At 39.5% G+C, this 16,303-nt stretch overlaps 2 protein-coding genes across 2 annotated transcripts in view; both read left to right on the forward strand.

Annotated features, from left to right (window-relative positions):
• The first annotated feature begins 5,175 nt into the window (after positions 1–5,175).
• tmem35 (transmembrane protein 35) lies at positions 5,176–6,880 on the forward strand. Its single transcript, XM_015949598.3, has 2 exons — positions 5,176–5,405; positions 6,276–6,880. The coding sequence occupies exons 1-2, from the start codon at positions 5,286–5,288 to the stop codon at positions 6,639–6,641; spliced, it is 486 nt and encodes a 161-aa protein (XP_015805084.1). The 5' UTR covers positions 5,176–5,285; the 3' UTR covers positions 6,642–6,880.
• Positions 6,881–9,117: 2,237 nt separating this feature from the next.
• The window catches only part of cenpi (centromere protein I), a 30,659-nt gene continuing 23,473 nt past the window's right edge, over positions 9,118–16,303 (forward strand). Inside the window, exons 1-3 of the mRNA XM_015949585.3 lie at positions 9,118–9,399; positions 11,745–11,882; positions 12,117–12,235. Of these exons, the coding sequence (XP_015805071.1) occupies positions 9,240–9,399; positions 11,745–11,882; positions 12,117–12,235 (417 nt within the window). The 5' untranslated portion in view covers positions 9,118–9,239. The remainder of the gene's footprint in view (positions 9,400–11,744; positions 11,883–12,116; positions 12,236–16,303) is intronic.

The raw sequence follows: 16,303 nt of genomic DNA on the forward strand, positions 1-16,303 counted from the left end.
GTGAAATCCAGCTTGTGACCTGGTTCTGTAAAGAATTCTGTTCAGGAGGTCGCATTTCAGGCTCTCTTCACATCATATGTGACTGACTTTTACATTATAATAACGATCACACACTAGAAATGTTATAAAGCGCCTATATAGGATAATTTATTTTGTATATTATCTATGACTTTATAAACTCCAACAACAATGTGCTTCTTCTTTTTTTTCAGGCTAAATCTACCCAAGACACTGGCTGTCAGACTGTCAGTCTGCAAGAATGCACTTGTCCAGGCTGACGTGAAGCCTTGCCGGCGTAGCAAAGGTGAATTATTTTTAATAATCGTCTATGTAAACATTTTATTATCACCTTCTAGTTTTAATTTGTTTTACAGATTATTGTTACACGTGATTTTATGCTCTTTTAAACATTTATAAATGTGCTGTTTCTTTGTTTTTTACATAGCCACCCAGTTTAGAGCTCCTAGCCTCAGTGTGTCTTGTGACACAGGGACCATGAAGGAAATTCATCTTCCAGAAAGTCCCAGAGCAGTGTTCACAGCCCCTGAAAAGACCAAGATGTGAGGTGTCTGCTGTTGATTCCAAATCGATACATCAAATTGACCAGTTTGGTCTCAGGAATCTTGTATTCAATTTTAAATGCGTTATCTGTTACCATGGCAACACAAGGAACTACATATCACTTTAACCAAGTCTATTAGGAATGAATATTAAAAAGCTGAATATTGAGCCAATAACAGACTCCTGTTTTTGATCTTTTTGAACTATCTGTACTTAAAACTAGAAACAAGTTAAATTTGATTGACCGTCAGAAGGTGGGAAAGTGCCCCGCTCCCACCTAGCCCCCTGAATGGTTGAGAGAGGTCAATCATCTTCTGGCCCTGTTCGGCTTTCATCCACTCCCCCTGCTGCGTCCATCTGCTCTCGTCTGCTTTCCAGGCGAGGCGCTGCTCAACTCGAACTAGGCCAATGACGCTGCCGCTGTCAGTCACGTGAGCGTTTGAGGACCGATGCACACAGATGCAGAGTTGGAGACTAAAGCTTGGTTTATGCTTGACACATTTACTTTCCGCTTGGTGATGCGGCTCGCGGATGGAACGAGCTTCACAACTTGCAGCGTTTATGGTTCATGCGGCTTGTCTCTGCGGTGAGCCAATATTCTCCCAAACTGAACGGGGCAGCATGGAGCTCTACGGCATGCATCCAACACTACACCATGGTAGAAGTAAAAATTACTGTTGTTTACAACATGGCATTCTAGCATTTTTAACAGCGTCCTCGTCTTTTCCGACAGCGTGAGCTATTTTTCTCCAAGAATTATTAATCACGGTGATCTTTGAGAGCTGAATCATAAAAAAGTCTGTATTTACGAACCTCTGCCATACTAGTTCTTGCCAATCGGCCATGTTTTTCCACGTCCGACCATCTGCGTCGTTAGAAAATTTCCTAGATGCACAGTGCGGGAATTTTGGGCCGTGCGAAGGCGCGGTGGAGGAGCGTGGCTGTTAAAATGATGCAATTTCGCCGCGCAGAGCCGTGCGAACCTCGCAGACACATCAAGCATAAACCAACCTTCATCTCCTGGACAAGTACGTCTTTAAAATATAATTAGAGGATAAAACAACATGACATGAGAATAATAATTGTAAAACAACGTGTCAACAGTTTGTTGGCCAGAGAGGTGGGCGTTCACGAACCCGAGGCTTTGCTTTCGGCTATAAATAAATATAAATCAAGTATTATGTTGCAGTAGGCCTACATATCATCATTGGATTAAAGCACTCTGGATTGTGGCGTTAAATAAATAAAAGCAAATAAGAGCTGCTCAACAGCACATTATGAAATGTTGTGATATAAGACTTTGAAACAAACTGTTTACAAAGAGAGGGCTCGTGGTCCGGACGTGGCTCGCGGGCCACCATTTGTAGATCACTGGCTTAGAGCAATATAAAATGGTATCATCTTCATACATATGAATGGAACTTGTGGAGCAGCAGAGAGGGAGATTGTTTATAAATACGAAAAACAATTATGGCCCTAGTGATGAACCCTGCAGAACTCCTCTAGAAACTTCCCTGATTTGTGAATTAGCAACTGTCAAAGAGACAAATTGAAAGTGATAGTGGAGAAAGGAATTGAACCAAAGTTCTAGACAGCCTGATTGCATTTAACTTATCTAGAAGCAAATAATGATCAACCAAATCAAAAGCTTTAGTAAAATGAAGGAAAATCATCCCAGTGAGCAAGTTCTTATCAAACCTTAATAAAATCATTAACAAGTTTGGAAAAGTAGCAGTGGTCGAATCTTCCTGAATCCAGACTGAAATTGAGAGTATATTGTTGTCCTTAAGATAACTGTAAAGTTGGCTAAAAACTAGATTTCCAAAAACTTTAACGACTGCATTTGTTTGGACTTATTATTATTTGACTCCCTTAAAGGGACTTTTCGGACTTTTGAATTTTTATGCTTGCGATTGCCCCCTCAGGCCAAAAGCGTAACGGCAGCTTCAATAGTAGGCTCGTGCACGGGGCACGCATGCTGTACGTGCACACTCCCTAACGAAAGTAACAGCTGAGACAGTCCCGTGTGTGTGTGGCCCGGAGGACAGAAGAACACAGCAAATTAATAAAAATAATGTGCCTCTGTCTCTGCAGCTGCACTTTCTCGTCGGCCAGCCGAACGTGCAGTGTGTGTGTGTGTGTGTGTGTGTGTGTGTGTGTGTGTGTGTGTGTGTGTGTGTGTGTGTGTGTGTGTGTGTGTGTGTGTGTGTGTGTGTGTGTGTGTGTGTGTGTGTGTGTGTGTGTGTGTGTGTGTGTGTGTGTGTGTGTGTGTGTGTGTGTGTGTGTGTGTGTGTACACGTACGTACGCGCGTGGCCCGGAGGAGAGAGGACAGGAGAACATGCAGCTAATTAATTAAATAATTTGGTTCTGTACCTTTCGCTTCAGCACAGCCGACAAAGGTTTATGATCGGTCAGTCCTCCTGCATACTCAGATCATCCCCTTTCCTTGCTTGAAAATTTGTTCCAAAATGAAAGTTGAACCCACATCTTTTTTATCTGTGAATTCAATGCCTTTCGGCGAGTCTCAAATAAAAATTTGGCCATCTTATTACTGTAAAAAATTGTCATTAATGTAAAAAAGAAACTCCAAATAACAAACTATGTTTACACCCAGAATCCAACCCTGATCTTCTGCATGAAATTCCAAAGTCTTACTAGGTGAGCTAAAGCGCCAGTGACATTCTTTGTATCTGTAACATTTATATCCTTGAAGACAGCTGTGACAACGTCAATCCAAAGAACGGTTTGGAGCAAAAACGGCTATTTTGTTGCTAATTTGCAGGAAATATCTAGAAGAAAGTTCTACAGAAAGTAGCTAATGGTCCTCAGAAATGTGGCTAAGTTTGTCACTAGGCGTTTAGGAACAGCGACAGTCGCTGAGTTAGCACTGCCTCACTCTCTGCTGCTAAAGGTACAGATAGCAAATGCTAAGCATTGCCCATGGCCCATGGGCTATGCCTGAACGTGAACTCGCATGAAGCAGCCTGCTCGACCCGAGCATCTCTTTTTCTGTGATTTTACAGAAAAACAAACAATCACAGTAAAAATGCCAGGGCTCATTCTACAGTACCAGGGCATTGCAGGAGAATGTATGAAGGAGAAATTTACTATTTCTATACACAGTTGACTGTAAACTTCCTTATAGTCCCTTTCAATCAGGGGTGTCAAACTCAGTTTTGCTCAGGGGCCACATTGAGGAAAATCTAGTCCCAAGTGGGCCAGGCCAGTAAAATTAAAGTATGTATAAATTAAAAACTGCTTCAGATTGTTTTCTTTGTTTTAATATGGTCAACACTAAACAAAGCTGGAGCCTGAGGACAGTGTATCCAAAATAGTTTAAGCACAACATCACTATTAATAATAAAACACCTGAAGTGTTTTTGAAAATGTGAAATACAAAACAAAAAAAAAAAAAACCAGACTATTCCTCAGTAATTCAAATAACTGATTCACAGATCACATGGCTATATCAGTTTCATGCATGTCTTTGACTCCTGGTACCTGACATCTTTTAGATTTCACCAGCAGTTGAATTGAAAAATGAAAGCTTATAAAAGTCTGAAAATAAGGTTTACACAATCATCTCGCAGGCCAGATTTAAACTGTGTGTGGGCCTGATCCGGCCCGCGGGCCACATGTTTGACACCCCTGCTTTAAATAAAGGAAATATTTTTGTAACTTTCCATGGAACGAGAACTGAACAAGTATTAAATGAAAGATTAAAAAGCATGGCTAATGGAAGGGCAAGTTCATAAGCTGCAATTTTGATGAATTTGCAGTTGATCCCATCAGGACCTGGAGCACCAGAAGAGGGTAACGCATGAATCGCATACAAAACATTATTGGCTGAAATTTGTGAAAAAGAAAAACTGCTAGAAGTAGTTAATGGTAAAATACTTGATCTAGACCACTGAGTAGGTGATTTAAGTTGTGGAATTGTCGCAAAATGGATGCTAAAACCATCAGCAATTTCTGCCGGTAGCTTGACCCATTAAACCTAGGTTTCTTGGCTTACCTCTAAGATTATTAACACTATTCCAAAATCGCTTGGGATTATTAAAGCCATTATTTCAACAATTTCTATAATTATCCGACTTGGCATTTCTTGTTTTCGTTGTACAGATGTTACTTAGTTTTTTAATAGAAACTCAGTCGCCATGTTGTTAGTACTTAGTCTCCACAATATTCCCTGTAGAGTTGCCTTTACATAAAAGTCAAAAATCTATCTTTTATTCTTTTACAAAAATCACATACGATTTTGTCGATTCTGCACTTAGTTAATGATAAGTTTAATTGATTGGTTGAATTTAGTTATTTTTTGTGTACCCTGCCTCAATCTACTTTTGTCTCGTGCCTCGCTCTTCTTATACTGGGTATCAGCATGTTCTGGTAACTTTTCAAGCTGGGAAACCTTTCTGGAAGTTGTGCCATTTGTTCAATTGTTTAAATAAACATTTCTGAACGTCATCCATCTTGGATTGCTATGAAGCAGTGGGCGGCGCTGTCTCAAAAACAATAGAAGCCTGAGCCTGCAGTTGGCGTGAAACTGGAGCAAGCCTGAAGCTGCGGGTCTGTAGCTCCTCTAGCTCCGTCGCCATTTTTTTATCCATAAGCCCCTCCCCCTGGTGGTGCATCCTCTCCTCTCCGGGAAGCGGTCCGACTTTCATTCACTCCTGTGTGGAAGGGAGCGCCGCCTTTCTTGCTACATGTCCTGTGTTGAAAGATGGCTTCACCAAGGGCAGTAACAATATTGGCCCTTTCTGTTGCTCTGGGTTTATTTTTTGTGTTCATGGGAACCATTAAGCTCACCCCGAGACTGAGCAAAGATGCCTACAGCGAGATGGTGAGTAGAGCTGAATCCCAACCGTCAATGGCCGCATCATTAGCGGTTAATAAAGACCATTGTTCTGGGCTGGCTCCAAACGCGACGGGCTTGGAGTCTGTGGCCTAAATAGTAGAAGAAGCAGCTGTGCGGTCCGTAGAAACTTGCTCTCCATCTTTCGTGAAACGTGGATAATCCTCCGGCCTGTAAGGTTATAGATGTGTTTAAACATGCATTCATTTATTTGTAGTGTTGCACTACCGGGAAATAATACAACATAACAGCTAGCTAAAACAGGGATATTTATGTAAAGTAGAACTGGAAGTGATGGACCCACTGCCATCTTTGCTGCATTTGCTTAGCTGGAACAGTTCAGCATCTGAGGAGCAATGGCGGAGGATTCGAGTAATTTCTGTGGGATGCACCTGCAGATGCTGATGTGGAAACAGCATCCCCCCCGGATGGAGACATTTTACAGAAATCAGCATAAAGATGCTACTTTACATTTTCAACTGAAGTTTCTTTTAACCTAAAAATAAACCACCTGAAGTTTAGGTTTCTTTCAAATCCAGCTGAATGTGGAGTAATGTGACAACCCTGATTATTTTAGCTCTTATTTGTAATATTCATTATTTTAACTACTTATTCCTCAGTAGGGTCATGGGGAGCAGGTGTCTTAACTCCAGCAGTCACCTGGGGACACACTCACTCACACCTAGGCACAATTTATCAAATTAACCTATCATGCATGTTTTTGGTTTGTGGGAGGAATAAAACCCACAGATGAATGAGGAGAACATGCTAACTCCACAAATTCAAATTTCTGAGACAACAGCTCCACCAAGTGTGCCATCATGCATTTGTGATATTTATTATTTCTTTTAATTTCAGAAAAGAGCATACAAGAGCTATGCCAAGGCATTGCCAGGTTTAAAGAAGATTGGAATTAGCTCTGTGCTGCTCCGTAAGATCATCGGCTCCCTGGAAGTCGGCTGCGGAGTGGTGCTAACTTTAGTACCAGGCCGGCCGAAGGATGTGGCCAACTTCTTGCTGTTGCTGGTCATGCTGGCTGTCCTGTTTTTCCATCAGCTAGTAGGAGACCCTCTGAAACGGTATGCTCATGCTCTGGTTTTTGGTATTCTGCTCACCTGCCGACTGCTTATTGCCCGCCAGAGTGATGATCGTCCAGAGCGGGAAGACAGCAGAGAGGAACAGCACATCAACGATCAGGAAAGAAACAAGGTCAAGCAATCTTAGGGTGCTCTTTCACCTTGACCCAGGCAGCAGTGAAGGAAACCTGCACTTCTTTGGACTGTAGATTTTTAAGGGAAACACGTCGAATAATGATCCCTTAAGTACATCTCATGTCTTGTCCAGCTGACTGATTACTTTCTTCTTTTCATCTGCACATTTTACTGTGAAGCTAAAATCCTGTCTTGACATATCTGTGGACAATCTTGCCTGTGTATCGCACCATGTGATCCAGTTTGTTTATTTCAGTCCCACACTGTGTAAATGTTTGTGATTTCACTGAAGCAGGATTTTATTTAATTTTTTTCAGTTTTGTTTGAGAATGCTGTTTTCCATGGTTGTATTTGTAGCTTGTTTTTATACTATAAGTAGGAAACACTTTAATTCGTTTGAAGCATGCTTAAATTGGTTTAGAGAAGATAAATCAAGAAAGAGCAGTGTTTAGAGGATTTTATACATATCCTCATCCTTTTGGTAGCAGCGTTAAAAAGAGTACATTACTGGATGACTACTCTCTTTTTTTCAAATGTCATTAGATTTTTTGGGGGGATTTTTACATTTTAAAAATAAGCTAATTATTTTATTTCATATCATCTTGGTCATCACAGTTTTTCTTTTAGGTATACAGAAAAGGCAGCAGCTGTTGCTGCCCTTTACAATAGAACTAACCAAAAGTACTTTATTCTCTGTTAGGAGATTTATTCTTCTGTAACTCACTGAAGTCTTAAACTTCACATGCATGTTTTAATTTTTCATCTCTAAATAATTTGATAGGCATTTCTACTGGCATTGTAAAGGCTGTTAATATTTCTGTAAATGATGTACTTAAAATAAAACACTGGAGCTGACACTGGTTCTTTCATTAGCACTGCTCTCTGGTTTGAATTAGATTTTTGAATTTATGATTTCTATTTGACCAAATACATATGTTTGGGTTCAGATGTAGTTCCACACAATTAAGAGTAACCACAGAAACACTTCAACTAGTGTTTCCTTATACTGGACAAATAGCGACAACTGCTCACAGTAGGATCAGTGATTGCTAAAATTATACTGTTGGCAGAGCTATCCAGTCATTCTCTAAACGTGGATATTAGTTTTCTTAAAAGAGCTTTAAAGGTACAAACGCCTGCTGTTACAAATATCTGACCGGCACTGCCCCCTCTGGGTATTTTGAGTATGATTCTTACGGCATCATTGTATGCAACATGCAGCTTATTCATGCTGCTTTGATTGTAGGATGACCAGTTGGGCTGTGGAAGCCTTAGAAGCATCAATAAAAACACTTAAAGACTGAAGAATTTCTATTTCTATACCAGTTAACCATTTCTTTTAAGTGCGTATATACACGTGTCAGTACCATATTTTGGCTTAAAGCCAAACTGATTATCCAAGGAACTGAGCTGCACAGCGATTCTATCAAATATGATTCTTTCTAAAACTTTAGATAAAACACTGGCTAGTGCAATCGGCCTATAGTTATCCATACTGGTCACCTTCCCAGATTTGTTCTTAATTACTGGGACAAGCAGAATTGCCATAATTGAGTCTGGTAGTATGCCATAAATCATAAACCCTGTAAAACAAAGAGCTAAAAGGGGAGCTAGTCATTGGCTAGCATATTTCAAATGTTCTGCACTAATGTGATCCAGACCACTAGCTAGTTTGTGAATAGCTTCATGCACCTCATGGGTCGTTAAACATATAGATTCATCGTTAATTACAGAGCCATCCTCATACCGATCACTTTTTAAACAAGTGAACAATGCATAATAATGTTGTCTCCATAATGCTGCAATATTATCTTCCCCAGAAACACCTTCAACAGTACCTAGTAGAGATGATTTGCAATTATTAATTGTTTTTACATCATTACTCATAAATTTCCTGGCCATAGAATCTGCCGTCGTGATCTGCTCATTTTTTGATATAAAACGAAACAGCATACTTATATCTGGCATTTGCACGTTTTTTTCTGTTCAAATTCCAGACCTTGCTTAGGTCTCCCAATCATATCCCAAAGTTTAAAAGCTACATGTGCTTCATCTTGATACATGTAGTGAAACAAGTATATTAAAGTAGAGAAAACTATAGTTTTAGAAGTTTCTTTTTCCACCTGATTTCAACCAGTAGATAATTCTGCAGTATTTATGTATATATATATATATATATATATATATATATATATATATATATATATATATATATATATATATATATATATATATATGTGTGTGTGTGTGTGTGTGTGTTTAGTTTCTCTGGCCGCGCTCCAAAGTAGGGCACCAAGAAGTTGCTTGCCAATCGCCATAAATCAATACAGAGAAGATAAATATTTGACATTGACAAGTCGCCGCAAAAGCACCATAATACGGTTAAAATTAATAAGAATCATAACAGGCTGAACGGGACCAGGGATGGATACCATGGATACCCATATCCACTCAGCAGCCGAAGAACAAAGAAACTACAACTCCCATGAAGCATCCGAGCGGAAGCGCGATACTGCGCAAGCGCAGGGCAAACGGTCGCGCGGAAGAATTTAATTTTTGAATGTACGCAGGCTGAGAAAAGCCATGTTTTGAAAATTTTAGCAATGTAGACATGGCAGCATCGTCAGACTCATCGGAATCAGACCAGTTGCGTCCAAGTGACCAGTCTGTGTCCTGTCGGTCCGGCAACAGGAGTATGAGAGTCGCAGAAAACGAGAGAAGGAAAAAGGCGGAGGAGCCGTTTGTTCTGGCCCTGAAATACTTCTCTGACGGTAAGGCTGGGACAAGCATCTCGGGTCGATAGAACGGTGGAAGTATGCAATGCTACAGTCCTTAACACGACTTTGAACATTTAGGCGCAAATAAGAGAGGCTAGGAATAAACAAAGGAACTTTAGAAAACGTAGAACTATTAAAAACATTCCGCCGTAGTCTGTAAGCAACCGGCCTACTGCTAAGCTAGTTGGAGGAGGACCGAGACTAGCAGTAGAATAGAGCTGTTGTGGTCCTGAAGCGGTGGGAACATGGCCCAGGGGTCACCAGTCTTTGATGACTACCCTTCTAAAACTTTAAGCTGTTTTTTTTAATCTAACACATCTGTTTAAGTCACTGAGTGATTTCCAGACTAATGCACTGATTAAATCATTGGCTTCAGGGGTGTGCGGGAGCAACAAACTTGTAAAACGTTTTGAATGGAGCTGGTGACCCCTGAAAAAACAACAACTGTAATATGTGATATACCAGAGATTTGTTAAGGCTAAACTCTCTCAATGTGAAGGGAAAAAATAAGATTTGAAATTATAATCAGCACCGTTTGCTTCAATAAACTGTAACTTAAATTGTCTAAGTAACCTGAAAATTATGTATTGTTTATAAGTATTCTGAAAAATGCCTATTCATACTGTCTATTCAAATCAACTCAAGTTTATTTGTTTAGCCCTTAAAGTGCAGCTATGTTGCCCAAAGTGCTCAGCATCGATATATCAAAACTGTAAAATATAAGCAGGTAATTCAAAACATAATAAAACACGATAAACAATACAATAAAAATCAGGCATAAGAAATGGTAAAAAGCAAAAAAAAAGTTGATATAGACATTTATTTTACAAATTACTCACAGGATCAAAAGTCAATTTCACTGTACCCAAATTGTATCTCACCATCCAAACCCTAAGTGATAAAGGTGTCATGCTGTAAACCATGATGTATTGATGAGAAAAATGGAAAAATATGGTTTCAGGGGTATAGTATTGGACTGGATAAAAAGTTATTTATCAAATAGACAACAATACGTGCAAATAAATCAACATAAATCAGGACTAAGACAGATACAATGTGGGGTGCCTCAAGGATCAGTCTTAGGACCTAAACTATTCATAATGTACATAAATGACATTTGTAGGGTTTCACAAGTTTTGAAGTTTGTATTGTTTGCAGATGACACAAATGTTTTTTGCTCGGGGGTGGAATTGCAACAGGTCCTGGATGTGGTCACACAGGAAATAAATAAATTAAAAAAATGGTTTGATGTAAATAAACTGTCACTAAATTTAGAGAAAACAAAATTTATGTTGTTTGGTAATGAAAGAAGACACAATGAATTAGATATAGTAATTAATAATGTAAAAATTGAGAGAGTATATGAAATAAAATTTCTTGGGGTGGTCATAGACAGCAGAATCTGTTGGAAGCCACACATCAAATATGTTAGGGGGAAGCTTGCACGGGGCATTGCTTTATTGGGGAAAGCTAAGTATATTTTTAATCAGAAAGCACTTTATATGTTATACAATACGATGCTAATGCCATATTTGAGCTATTGTGTAGAGGTCTGGGGAAACACGTACAAAAGTCATTTACAGACATTAACAACAATGCAGAAAAGGGCTATCAGATTAATAACAAATGCAGGATATTTGGATCACACAAATGAACTTTTTATTAAAACACGGATAATGAAGTTCCAGGACTTGGTTAAATACAAAACAGCACAAATAATGTATAAAGTAAGAAATAAATTAATGCCTGATAAAATACAGAAACTGTTCACAGAGAGAGAAGGAGGATATAACCTGAGAGGAACACTAAACTTAAAGATACATAAGTTTAGAACAACATTAAAACAGATGTGTATCACAATAATTGGGGTTAAATTATGGAACAATTTAGAAGAAGAAATTAAAGTAAGTACAAATATAAATGTGTTTAAAATGAATTATAAAAAACATATTCTGAACAAGTATATAGTAGAAAATAGATGATTTATGTGAGTGTCCTTTATTCTAAGGAAAAGTAAATTGTATCAATTGTAAAAAGATGTTTTTTTTTTCTTTTGTTGTTTTTTTTCCATATAATTTGGTGGTTTTTGGTGACTTGTACCATTTTGTTTGTTTTAATGTCGGTTTTGTGTTAGATTTAGTAAACAAGTAAAAATTACTTGTATAAAGGGGTAGGGACATATAAGTTTCCACTTCAGCCTACTCCTTTTCAAACACAGAAGAAGGGATGATATGTATTTTTTCTGTTTGTGGTATTTTTTTAAAAAAATGTATGTTTTCTTTGTTTGAAATAAACTAAACTAAAAAAAAAAAAAAAAAAATTCTTGCCTTCTGCTGCAGTTCAGACAGGCACCCCTGTCACCGGAAATGATGAGTTTGAGAAGAACCTGGTGCTGGTTGAGAGGGTGGCCTACAGCAATGGACTCTCCCCTGAAGCCATTTCTATCATGCTGGAGTTTGCCATGAGCCTTCGCATGGGTGAGGCTGTTACTGAGAATCTGCTGAGTGGGGTTTGTTTTTGCTTGGAATGTTAGCACAAGCATAATAACTCTAGATAAAGCCATCTTTAACTTTTAATTTCAGATTCTTATGTTTTGTTTAGGATTCAGATATGTTCAGATAATGTTATGTTGTTGTGATGGGCAGCCAGCTACTTGGAGCCAGTTAAATCCTTTACTGACTTTCTGTTGTTTATTTGTTTTTTGGCTGCAGGGTCTAGTCCATGTGTGCGGGTGCTAAAGTGTCTGCTTCCTTCATCCGTGGTACCACAGGAAGCTGTTGTTCGAGGGGTAGTTTGGCTTAATGTTGGCAAAATGCCAATCACCACACAGGTTTGTGAACTTTTGTTTTTTCTCTGTTTAAATGTGAAATCTTGCATACACATCCTCTTTTGTTTCCATGTAATAATTCATGACCTATTAAACATAAATGATGTACTTAACAGAAAAAACGCTATTTTTTAAAATTATTTCTGATTATAATCGGTCACCCTGAGTTTTTCATGCAGGTTGAACATGAAAATATTCTCCTACACCTATCTCCTGCATCAGCTTCTGATAGAAAATAGACAGTGAAACTCTTAAGATTAGAAAAGCCTGACGGATCTACGTCACACTGTCACTTAACGTTCATCGACTCATCCATCTTGACTCAAAGTGGGGAAGGCTGTATTATTTTTTTTGGTTTATTTTTTTGATAAATGATAAATGACGCTTGCTTGTATAGCGCCTTTCAAAGTCAGAGGACTCCAAACGGCTTTACATTACAGTGTATCATTCATCCATTCACACACACACTCACACATTGGTGATGAGCTACAATGTAGCCACAGCTGCGCTGGTGTACACTGACAGTCAAGGCTGCCGAGCACATGCACCATTGGTCACTCTGACCACCACAAGTGGGCAAGGAGGGTGAAGTGCCTTACCCAAGGACACAACACCAGAATTCACTGCCTGGATCAATCCTACAACCCTCTGATTACTGGACAACCCGCTCTTCCTCCTGAGCTACTGCTGCCTCTAATAGATATACTGCATGATTTTGTCTACAATAAGAAAGAGATACAAGGGGAAGCGAGCTGGCACGCTTGTTAACCTCTGCAGACGCCCCTACCGCTATATGGGGTCTTTTTCTCTAATGTGTGCTCACTCAGCAACAAAATGGACCAAATTACACTGCTGATGAAAAGAAATGGAGACTTCTCTTCATTCTATGCCTTGTGCTTCATGGCGACATAGCTTTGTGAGAAGATACTGAATGGCACGCTCCAGCTGGATGGTTTCCAATTCCTCCACGCGGATCGCAACAGTGATCTATCTGGCAAAACTAAAGGTGGTGTCTATTTTTACGATTTCTAACTGGGCTGCAGCTATCGAATATTTTTGTAATCGAGTACTCTAATAAATTACCCTTTTGCGTTTTGTAAACCATTATATCAAATAGCATGTTATAAAATATGAAAGACCTCTTGAAATGAGAAAGCAATTGCCAGTTATTCAAGTTTTATTCAAAATTAGTTTTCAAAACTTCAGCACTTCAACTTTACTTTACAGTAAACAAATGCGAGCGGCTGCGGCCCAAACAGCACCAGAACCGTTCATGGCGCAAACATGGTTCGCCAGCTGTTTCCCTATTAACACACGTCCATTTTAATTTCTACACTTTTTTGTCTCACACTAACAAGGATTGTCGAAAGCATGTTTGCCGTGGTTATGTCAAATTATACTGACCACAAAACATTTATTTACTTTCTTTCGTTTTCCTCCACCTCTCATAAATACCTGTGTCCTCCTGCAGCAATCCTGAGGGACAACGGACATCAATAACAACACAGTAAAAGGTCTGACGTGTTGTAAAAACTGCCATTTTTAGCACATTTTAAGACCGACGTGTTGCTACCAGACGTGCGATGTGAGCTGAAACTAAGTGCTACAAATGAAAAAGTCACACAGTGTCTGCAGAATATATAGAAATACAGGCTAAAATGCATCATCTTGTAGAGGCTCAGAGTCCGCTTGCAGAAGTGACATTTACATGTAGATGTTTCCTGGTCAGCTTGCAGCATCGAGGAATGTGGTGGTGTGGTAGGCTAAATCCATTTTACAGTGTTTACACTGGAGTACGTTTTCCGCCTTACGACGTGAAAAATGGTCCCACACCTTTGGCATTTTGTGTCTTTTTCGCTCTCCACCGGGGTCCACATTGTCCGCCATGGCTTAAGAGAAAGTTAAGTTACATTCGCTACTCGCGTGTGCATTCAGTGCAGTGTGTATGTGCGTCACTTATTTCGGTCCGGGTGAAACTTCAACCCGGGTGATTGCAAAGCCATGAATTAATTAAACATGAATTAAATGAAGCCTCGAGGCAGAGAATTTGACTCGAGGATTTTTTGTACTCGAATTATTCAAGGTACTCGAGGAATCGTTTCAGCCCTAATTTCTAATGTGACTAATAGGGCAGGGCAATATGGCCAAAAATATTTATCACGATATATATATGAAAATTTGCGATAACGATATAACTGACGATATGACTGATGCGAGACAAAGTACTTTACAAATTAACAACTTTATTAGTGCAAAGAACCCACCAATATATTTTCATTTAAGCAGCAGTTTTTACATGCATCAAAACTACATTAAAATGTTTGTGCAAATGGGCTGAATATCCTCCTGAGCATAACCATTGGTAATATCTCATAACTTAAAGTGTTGCTTTGCAACATAAAACTCAAACTCTTGAGTAAAAAAAAAAATACATAAAAAAACAACATGGATAAAGTGCCCTTTTCAAGTTTTAAGATTTTTTGTCAGAAACACCAACATGTTCACAGATGTGGGCTTAAGGGAGGATCGTAGACAAGTTACAACGTTTCCACCTGTACTGAACAACCTTTCAGATGCAGAGCTAGTTGCTGGAATGCAGAGGTACTTCCTAGCTAATCTGCTGATGTTGGGAAAGTTTACCGTGTGAACCTTCCACCACAAAAGAGGATCACACTCACTGTCTGCTGGTGGACTATTCACATAACTGCTCAGTTCAGATAGCAACCTTTCTGCAGTTACATCTGTCTTGCCACTAACAGGTCCCTTCAAAAAGCTCCCGAGACTCTTTTTTGGCTTTTTAGCAGCTCCCTGACGTGTTTGGTCTCCAGCAGATGTGGGAAGTGTTTCTGAAACACCTGTGGCTGTGCTACCCTGGTGTGACACAAGATGCTCTAGTTCACTCATGACCTGAACTTTGATGGCTTCGCTCTCACTCTCACTGAAATATTCTGTGCGAAAACGTGGATCAAGTAGAGAAGCCATGTTAATAAGCCTCTCTGTGACGCTGTCTTTGTAGCTTTTGTTCATGTAGTCAAGTATTGCTGTTTTGATGTCTTTGGTCAGCGGTGTGTCACTCTCTTTTACTTTTAACAGGTCGTTGTTAAACATCTGAAGAACAGGCTTAACACATGAAATGGTCACATACTCCAGCAGAAAAAGCATCTGTAAACTCTAGAAGTGGACTCAATGCAGCGCTGACTGAGTCAAGCACCTGAATGTCTTGCCATGTCAACATGAGGTGCCTTGTGGTTTTATCAGCAGCTAAAACCTGTGTTATAGCCTTTTCTTGTTCCAGCAGTCGCTGGATCATTCTCTGCTTTGAGCCCCAACGAGTGCAACATTCAGTTATGAGTTTGTGTTCTGGTAGGCCCAGTTCTTTTTGGGCAGCCTGCAGAGCACGCTGGCGCTTCCAGCTGTGACCAAAGGCACCAACAATCTTCTTTCCCACTCCAACTGCTCGATCAATCCTTTGGTCCTTCACACTTCTTTCTAAAAAAGACAAATTTAAAGGAAAACGGTTAATTGCTCAACACCAATATTAATGCAGTGTGGAATGTGTGACATTTAAGTTTTATGTATAACACACACACACACACACACACACCTTAAAATGTCTTACAGCATAAATGTGCACATCCAGCCTTCCTGTTCATTTTTAAAGACATCTAAAGATTAATAATATAAACATTGCTATCATTTAAACTAATGCAAGAAATGCTTAATCTGACATTCTAAGCAATTTACCTATGGCAATGTGCAGGCGATGTCCGAAGCATGAAAGTCTGGTCCAGTTGTTGAGTGCGACAGCCTTCACAACGTTGGCCCCGCTTTCTGTCGTCACACACACCTATTTTTCCTCCTGAAGATTCCACGAGCTGAGGAACTCTTTTAGGCCTTTGGCTATGTTTTCCCCGGTATGGTCCTCGGGGAAAAAACTTGTTTCAAGGCACTTGTTCTTTAGCTTCCAGTCTTTGTCCACGTAGTGTATTGTGAGGCTCATGTAGGGGTCTGATGTTCGGCTTGACCACATGTCCGTGGTGGACGCAAAAAACTCCACAGACGATAATGCAT

The sequence above is a fragment of the Nothobranchius furzeri genome, chromosome 1 (assembly GCF_043380555.1).
Source record: "Nothobranchius furzeri strain GRZ-AD chromosome 1, NfurGRZ-RIMD1, whole genome shotgun sequence".
In the NCBI taxonomy this organism is placed as follows: domain Eukaryota; kingdom Metazoa; phylum Chordata; class Actinopteri; order Cyprinodontiformes; family Nothobranchiidae; genus Nothobranchius; species Nothobranchius furzeri.

What these genes read in the sequence shown, in the direction of transcription:
- tmem35 (XM_015949598.3), top strand. Translation starts at nt 5,286, where the DNA reads ATGGCTTCACCAAGGGCAGTAACAATATTGGCCCTTTCTGTTGCTCTG. An exon ending in AAGATGCCTACAGCGAGATG is followed by an intron (nt 5,406 to 6,275) that starts GTGAGTAGAGCT and finishes TTTTAATTTCAG; the next exon opens with AAAAGAGCATACAAGAGCTA.